The 8,625-nt window shown below is 52.2% G+C and overlaps 1 protein-coding gene across 1 annotated transcript in view; it reads left to right on the top strand.

The window, feature by feature from the left end:
• Positions 1-232: 232 nt before the first annotated feature.
• Positions 233-8,625, top strand: part of SLC18A2 (solute carrier family 18 member A2) — a 36,807-nt gene continuing 28,414 nt past the window's right edge. The window contains exons 1-3 of the mRNA XM_028121844.2: positions 233-294; positions 719-854; positions 2,131-2,482. Of these exons, the coding sequence (XP_027977645.1) occupies positions 734-854; positions 2,131-2,482 (473 nt within the window). The 5' untranslated portion in view covers positions 233-294; positions 719-733. The remainder of the gene's footprint in view (positions 295-718; positions 855-2,130; positions 2,483-8,625) is intronic.

Raw genomic sequence — 8,625 nt, 5'->3', positions numbered from 1 at the left:
GGGGCCCCTGACTTCTTCCCTCGGCGTCCCAGCCGCGTCCCCCGGGCGGCTTGGGATGGGGCACCGTCCGGTCCGGACCGAGAGCCAGGGAGGCCGGCGCAGGTCTGGGGAGAGGGAGGGCTGAGGCCGGGATGGGAGGTGGCGCCCTCCCGCCCCCGCCGGCCGTGACGTCAGAGCCGGACCGGGTAAAGTGGGCGGCGGCGACGGCAGGGGGGACGCTGGGGTGGAGGCTGCGACCCGGCGCGGACGGACGGAGCCCACGGTGTAGGACAGGGGGCCGCAGGCGACCCCGAGGTAACGGGGGAAGTGGGGGGAGACGGCGCGGGGACAGCGGGGTCCGGCGGGGAGCAGGGAAGAACGCCAGCGCCGCGCGTGGGTCTCCGGGGCGCCGGACGCACGGGGCGCGGGGTCCCGCGGCGCCTTCCGAGCGCTCGGTGGGAGGAGGGGGACCTCGGGGGCGGCGGAGAGAGGGACGGCACCCCGCGGGCCCCAGCTTCGGGCCCCGACGGCGCTGGCGGGCGGCACTGGCCCGGGAGCGCAGGTGCCCCGAGGCCGCCCCCGCCGCAGGTGCCCCGAGGGTGGGACGCTGGGGCCCGGCCCGTGCGCGCGGCTCCCGGACCTCTCCTCCTGCCCGGGCGGGGTCCGAGCGTTGCGGGTGCGGGGAGTCCCCCCCCCCCCGCCCCCCGCCGCGGCCCCTCACCGCGCGCCGCGCCCACAGCCCAGCCGCCGAGCCATGGCCCTGAGCGAGCTGGCGCTGCTCCGCTGGCTGCTGGAGAGCCGCCACTCGCGGAAGCTCATCCTGTTCATCGTGTTCCTGGCGCTGCTGCTGGACAACATGCTGCTCACCGTCGTGGGTACGTACGGACCGGGCGGTCCCCAGCCCCGGGGACCCCTTCCCTGGGTGCTTACCCCCCCCACCCCCGCTCCCCCGCGCACCTGAGCGCGCCTGGGTAAGTTGGAGAACACGTTTTGCAAAAACCTCTCCTTCCCACTTCTTCCATCCAGCCCCCATCCCCATCCCCAAGTCTGCCGCACTGGGCTAGTTGCAGTCTCGTTTTGTGGCTTCGTTTTCCTGCTGGTCAGGTCAAAAAATGTGACATCTGTTAAGGACCAGAACTTGTGTTTCCTCCTGATAATTTCCTGCTTCCCCCTGCCTACTTTGACCGCGATGAAAAAGATTTCTACTAAGAACCAGCAATTCCCCAGGGTTCAAAATAATGTTACAATAATTATTATGCCAACCAGCAAGGTGGGTTAACAGTTCGCCTTCACATTTAAAGGAACAAGTCAACATCCCTCCCTGCAAAAAAAGGAAGTGACATGTAAATATATTGTATCAGTGCTTGGCTGGAGATGGAAACGTTTCAGGATCTTTTCAAGAGCACTTTAAACAGTGTTGGTTTTAGTCTTTTCCCTATAGTGGATTTTTGAAAAACAATTAAAACCCAGGTCTCTTAATTAGCCCCATTAATAGCAGCATTTGGTATGCTTTTCCTTAATGTCTAAATATCTAATGAACATATATATTTTTTTAATTCAGATTCTCAGGGCTGGGTTATGCCCCTCCTCTCCATTTACGGGTTCTCACCTCCAGGATTACCAGAGTAGTGGGGCTGATGGGAGTTCAGTAACAAGGACCTCACTTCTTTGTGTTGAACGCTCTGTTGTCACACACATGCCTAGAGCTGGCTTTTACATTAGTTTTTCTTTGCCTTTTTAGAAGTCTCAGGAATTTGTACGTTTTCCACGTTGTATGAAAAATTGTGGACTCCCACTCAAGTCATAGAAAGATGAAGTGGGCCTGTTGCAGAATTTCCAAATTATTACTTCCTGTGGTTTATCTTCCCCTAAGATACATAATGAAATTTCGATTTCTATTTCTTGGATTCATTCACTGAAAGGTCTTTCTGAGCCTCTCTCTGAGGAGGTCTCGACCCCAGGTCAGCCCTGAACAGACTTCAGACCCCATTTTGCTTTCCTAACCAATTCCTGGGAGGGAACCCCATAAATGAACAACCCCACAGAGGCCCAGAACCCCAGGCAGGCCCCTTCTGCACAGCGCAGACGGACTTCTTGCAGCCTCCTGGGGCTCAGCGTCTTCTAAGATTCCGTCTGTGTTTTTGTCCTCAGTCCCCATCATCCCGAGCTACTTGTACAGCATTAATCATGAGAAGAACACCACCGAAATCCAGACTGCCGGGCCAGGGCTCACAGCCTCTACCTCAGACAGCTTCCAGAGCATCTTCTCTTATTATGACAACGCCACTATGGTCACGGGGAACAGCACCCGAGCCCTTCACGGGGGGCTGCTGCAGCCGGCCACCACACAGCGCGCGGTGACGAACACCTCCACGGTGCCTTCTGACTGTCCCAGTGAGGACAAGGACCTCCTGAATGAGAACGTGCAAGTTGGCTTGCTCTTTGCCTCTAAAGCTACCGTGCAGCTCCTCACCAACCCCTTCATAGGAATGCTGACCAACAGGTAGGTTCTGTTATTTTGGCTAAGGAGGGTTTTTGTTTTTGTTTTTGTTTTTTAAAAAAGGTTTTATTTGAGAGTGAAAGAGAGTGCACAGTGCGCACGTGTGGGGAGGAGCAGAGGGGGCCCTGGGAGAAAGATTCTGAAGCCGACTCCACACTGAGTGCAGAGCCCCACAAGGGGCTCGATCCCACGACCCTGAGATCATGACCTGAGCCCAAACCAAGAGCCGGAGGCTTAACCGACTGAGCCCCTCCCGGGCACCCCTGGCCAAGGGGTTTCATATTTATATTGTTCCCAGGTTATTTCTCCCTGGGATTCTGTTTCTTGTTCATTCATCAGAAGGTTGAAAACCAGTGGTGGGTGAGCTGGGGGAGAACCCCGATCTCCTCCTTTTGTTTCTTTCCTTAATCGCGATTTTGCATTTGTTCAGCCTGTCTGTTGCCCCCTCTATTGCTTAGGAAGTAAGACACTATTGAAAGAGAAGAAAGGGGCCCTCCCCAAGTGGGAGAACTCTGAGTCTGTCTAAATGCCGGATTTCATTAGTGCATTTGTCAGACTCGCCCCTGGGCAGCAAGAAGTCTGCAGCCACATGGCATCGTCATTGGATTCTGTGTGTCATACAGCTTTGTCTTGTCTTCTACCTCGGGTCACCCACTTCCCTAAAGAGAGCCAGGGTGGTTTGCTTTCCAGCTGGCAGGGTGAAGGCTCAAGATGGCGGTGGGGGGCGGGGGGTGCAGGGACTGTGGAGAAAGACCAGTAGTCCTGCCTCATCGATGGAATCTTAGCGGATGCTGAGGCCGTGGGCAGTGTAAGCGGCTCCCTGGCCAGTTACTGAGCTGGGTCCACGTGCACAAAGAGAAAAGTGAGGCTGTTTTCTGGATAAATCAAACCAGCCAACAATGCCCCAGATGATGCCCCAAGCTAGCTTTATGTTGATCTGGATGTTCTGGATGTTTTGTTTTGTTTTGTTTTGGACCCCCTCCTAATTTTGAATAATTGTTCCCATCTCTACTGTCAGTGGCTATCTGGCTAGTATTCTACAGCTCTGGTGGCCCAGCTCTGCCTCGTGCGTCAGGGCCTCAATGCGGAGGCTGGGAGGCTGGCTGAGAAAAGAGAGAGGCAGCTCCTGCAGGCGTCAGTTGCAAAGAGGGGGAGATGGTACAGTGTGAGTGGTGGGGGGGGGGGCAGATAGCCATACACACACCGTGGCCCTCAAGGCAGAAAAGTGGTAGAGAGAGGAGTGCCCGGAGTCCTACTTGTGAGCCAGGCGCAAACACAGGAGCGAAGGCCAAGATCACAGCTGGCAAGGAGGCCATGGCGGGGGGGGGGGGGGGGCAGGGCTCTGAATAAGGAAGGCAGGGCAAGCAGCCGGGCCAGGGCAAGGCTGGAAGAGGCCCCAGGTGCCAGGTTGGGAGAGGAAGGGGGTTTTGTTGGAGTGAGGGGGCACTTGGGAGCCACTAGATGTTCCAAAGCCAAGTTGAAGAGTCCAGGAGCCAAGCACAATTTTCAGTAGGTCAGCCAGGCACCCTGTGTAGTCTGGGAGCAGGGATATCTTTGGGTTCACCCGGGTTTTGGCCTGTGGTAGGGGAAGCAGGCCTGGCTACGTTACTTGCAGGGCCCTTTGTTCAAATATTATTGAGCATTTCAAGAATGTAACAATAGATTATTAAAGCAAGCACAGGACCCTCCTGAGAGTGGGGCTGGCTCTGGGGCAGGGAAGAGGAGGTGTGTTGAGTGGAGGGCCCCAGGGTGGTGGCAGAGGCTCAGAGGTGGATCTGGCCCTTCCCCCCACCGGGCAGGCCTGAGACGCACACACAGGTTGCTGGTCACGTACCCGTGGCCACTCGGATGGAAGCACGTTTTAAGCGTTTGCACTCTGACTCTCTGGACTGGGTAGCGGTGCCCCTGAATAAATTTTTAACAATCCTAAGCCCCGTCCAGCAGCCCCCCCCACCCCGCCCAGTCTGTGTCAAGCAATATTACGAAGGTGCCAGGTTAAAATATGCTGAGCAAATGAGCCTCGCAAGGACGGACTGACTGGGAGCCCAACTCGAAGCACGGTTATCAAGGTGCCATTGGGAGGTTTCGCTCTACTTCAGGGAGAAAACCAAATAGCCATCGAAGGGTTGTTTTTCTCTGCTTCTAAGAGTGCCTCTTAAACTGCATCTGGTGTAATTACAGAAAATGTCTCCGGGTTTTGTATTCTGAGAAAGCAAACAGCTCAAAGGCTATATGAGGAAAATTGAAGACATTACCGTAATAATGCCTTGCCAATCACTGGGGCACGAATCCTCCTAGCTGAGGAGTGCAATACAGCACTCAGAAACTCCGCCGAAATGGTGTGAATGTTCCAGTCTTCCAAATGCAAATGGCAAATGAAAAGTTTTTTTTTTTTTTTTAATCCCGTTCTTGTTTTTAATGTTTTGCTTACACCCTGGGGAGGAAGTTTGTTCAAAGCCTGTGAGACCTTTTCCCTTATTAAATACTCCGAAGGCTTTGATATTGTAGCCACTCAAGGCTCCTGTTTGGGGCTCAAAAAAAAGCCTTCCAAGAGAAACCTAATTTTGTTCTGTGACCTGTGAAATTCGGTCTCTTCTTGCGATGAGTTAATCCACTTTGCAATTTAGAGCAAAATTGTAATCCCTGACTGGTTCCCCCAGCCACCCAGCAAATTTCAAAAGCCTCTCTATTGCTGCCTTGTAATATGTAAATGCAAACCAGTTGTAACATTGATGTAGCGTGAACTCTGTCGTCCCTCCAAAATGATCCTGATTTTTGTATATTCAATATTTTCCAAGCCCAGTAGACATGAATTTTGGGGATTTGCGGCGTTTCTGAGCACCCCATAGCTCTGCTCAGAGCCGTGATATATTCCACTTTCCTTTACGGGACTTTCCCTCGTGAGCCCCTGCAGTTAGTCTTTTGATGTAATTTGTGCCAACTGCATCCTCAATTATGAACAAGATGTGTGACTCACATTTTCAGTGTCGTAAACAACTGTGTTTAAAACAGCATTTTGCAGTTGGTTAATACGTTTCTGATTAGAGAAAGTGGTTAAAAGCATGGAGCATCAGAGCTGGAAGAGACTTTAGCCAGGGCTTTGGGGCCAGTCCTACCATTTTATAGGCAAAGGAGTTTGTCACTCAGGAAGAGAAAGCATCTGCCCCGGGCAGCAGCAGGGCCAGAGCCAGTGACCAGACTCTCTGTCTGGGTGTCTTCCTCCCTTCCTGTTCTCTCCACCTGCCTCGTGATTTATAGTTTTTACAGTTCGCTACTCAGAATCAACAGCGCAGGTCAAAATCTGTCCTCCTTGCATCTGCTTGGGCTCTAATTGTACCAGGCTGAGCTAGTGAAAGTGAAAGCCCAAACAGTTGTTGATTGCTATTCTTTTTTTTTTTTTTTTTTGAGATCTATTTATTAGTGAGCATGTGCGCACGAGCTGGGGGAGGAGTAGAGGGAGAGAGAATCTCCAGCAGATTCCCTGCCGAGCACAGAGCCGGACCTGGGACTCGATCTCACGACCTGAGCTGAAATCAAGCGTCAGACACTTGACCAACAGAGCCACCCAGGCACCCGCCGATTGCTACTTTTTAATCATTGGGTAGGGAGTTTAGAAGAAAACCTGTGTGGTTTTTTTTTGGACACGGACCCTCCCTCACCTCCCCAGCTCTGGAAAAATATCTTTTTCTTGCTCTTGGTGTGATCTGGCCCTGCTTGCTTCTGACAGTGGGGAAAAGAAAGGCCTCCTACATCCCCCAAAACTGGGGAAGCTATGGAGAGACAGGTTGGAGCCCTCCTTTCTAGAGCCTTTTGCTGTAAGTGGGACCCACTCATCACATGCGTCATGTCATGGCTTGGACCCTCCTATTCATGGTCAAGGTGCTGCTGCCTGAGTGGCTCTTACGGGTGGGTGATCCTGGAGGCAGGCTGCCGGTCTGTTGTTCTAAATATTGGATAAGTGCTCTCCTTCCAAACCCTGAGAGTAAAAAATGACAATTCCTGAGAAATGCTTAATTGCCCATTGTGCTGCTGATATACAAGTTTTATTCCTGTTTGATTTCATCTTCAGGTGCTACATTTTTACTGGAAAACAGGTGCCCAGAGAGGGAGCGAAGGACTTTTGATTTTGGCAAGAGTGGTGCTCGCATATCCAGCAGCACACTTTCCAAAACCCGCGGGTGCCTTGATTTTTATCTTTGAGGCTCGTGTGACTTCTAATTCGTTTATTCATCTCACGATTGCAGCTCTGCATCAAAGGGAGGGGGTAGAAGGAATTTGACTAACAGCATCTGTTACTGTCTACCCCCGTGAGTGAGTTTGAGGCGTATGTAGACCTAACGGGAATGTTCCAGGCAGACAAACACTGTAAAAGCACCTCTCTGTTTCTCTCCATAAATCAGGTTAAGAACGTGGCATCCTGGTCTTCACTTGCTTACTCTGGGGCTTCCATAGTTGTTGCATCTTGAGAACCAAGAGCTGTTCCAGATGCACTGGATGGATGGGGAAAGAGTTAACTCGGGGTGCTGGGGGACAGCTCCCTCGGCTTCCTCACTCGTTGGCGGCTCCCTGGTCTGCTTTTTATCAAGCCAGCATCAGTGGCTTAATATATTTCCATAGTTACCTCGTATATTTGAAAGCCAGTTATTTGTCCTCACAAATCTTAGCCCACATCTGAATGACAAGAAGGAAGCCGCAGGGCATGGAGTCTCTACAGAATGTACGGTGGTAATTTTTTTTCCTTTGCTTCAGCCAGTTGGTCCGAAGTAGGCTCTGTGGGAATAAGCAGTGACCTTTTCAGTTCTTCCGAGGACAGGGAAACCAGCTCTTCTGGAAAGGGATTTCCCGTCCTAGATGTTGTTAGGATGGTGTGACACAGTCTTTGCCTCTGAACTGGAGAGAAGCTGGCAGTAGAGTGGGGTGTTTCCCATGGGAGCCAAGCCCCCACCTGAGCTGTGTGGCAGGGACAGGGGTCACCCCCACCCACAAAAGTATGAAGTCCACGGCTCGCATAACTCCCTGCGCGCATCTGATAGCTGAACAAGACAGACCTAGGGACTAAACCTAAGAATTTTGTTTTGTCTACGAAATGATGGACAGTCAAACTCCCTAGTAGTACGTTTTAGCAAACGTTAGGCATCATTCATTACTGATATCTCTTACTGCACCACCTTTCAGAAGATCATTGAAAAGGGATATGCCTCCTTTTGTCTCATCTGATGATCGTTTGTACCCTTCTGGATCCCCTACTTTGTGTCAGGCAGAGGGAGCCTGAGTTTTAACAGCCCTGAGAATGGGGCGTGCATTGGTCTCTATGGCAGAGATAAGCTAGTTCTATTAAAGAAAAAAGTATTGATTTTCAGTGATGATTTAGGGGCTATGGAGTTTCTCCATTGGTGTGTAGGTATATATAATGAGCATAACTTTTATTGCTTTGCACTTTTTTCCTGGGGATTCGATATATGACTTTTAGTCTTATTTCAATTGGATTAACTGCTCCCTGATGCTCTACAGAGGACAACTGTGGGCTGGGATGACGCGTAAGGGGGCATTTTGCTAAAGGTTTGCTCTATCCGGTCTGGCTCTGCTTAGCACTGAGACCAGAGGCTGACTCAGAACTTCATGACTAATGTCACTTGAGTCTTTGTCCATTTAGGAGACATTGTGGGGAAGGAGAAAGGACACTGGTGATCTGCCCATCACTCAGTGACCCTGGGGCATGGGACAGCTTTCCTTCGGAGGTGGGTGTTCGGGGGGTGGGGAGGGGTAGAAGAATTTGAGGGTGGAGGAGTCCAGGATCTGCCCATTGTGCCCTGCTGCCTTGGGACTGAGCTCTGGGGAAAAGATGCTGCCCAGCACTTTCCACTGGGCAGCCCGCTCAGCAGCCTGGCCGGCAATGAAAATATAGGGGGCATGTGTGTCTGGTAACAGGAAGGAAGCCATGTGAGCCCCGGGGTATCCAGAGTGGTTGGCTCGCTCTGCCACCAGGGGTGAGCCACTCTCTTTTTTTTTTAAAGATTTTTATTTATTTTTTGACAGAGAGACAGCCAGAGAGGGAACATAAGGCAGGGAGGTGGGGGAGAGGGAGAAGCAGGCTCCCCGCTGAGCAGGGAGCCTGATGCGGGGCTCGATCCCAGGACCCCGGGATC

This window comes from Eumetopias jubatus, unplaced genomic scaffold (assembly GCF_037043125.1).
Source record: "Eumetopias jubatus isolate StellerSeaLion01/CBP00866 unplaced genomic scaffold, mEumJub1_p1.0 scaffold_17, whole genome shotgun sequence".
NCBI lineage: Eukaryota > Metazoa > Chordata > Mammalia > Carnivora > Otariidae > Eumetopias > Eumetopias jubatus.
Note: the sequence above shows the minus strand (reverse complement) of the source record. Positions and strands in the feature narration are given on the sequence as shown.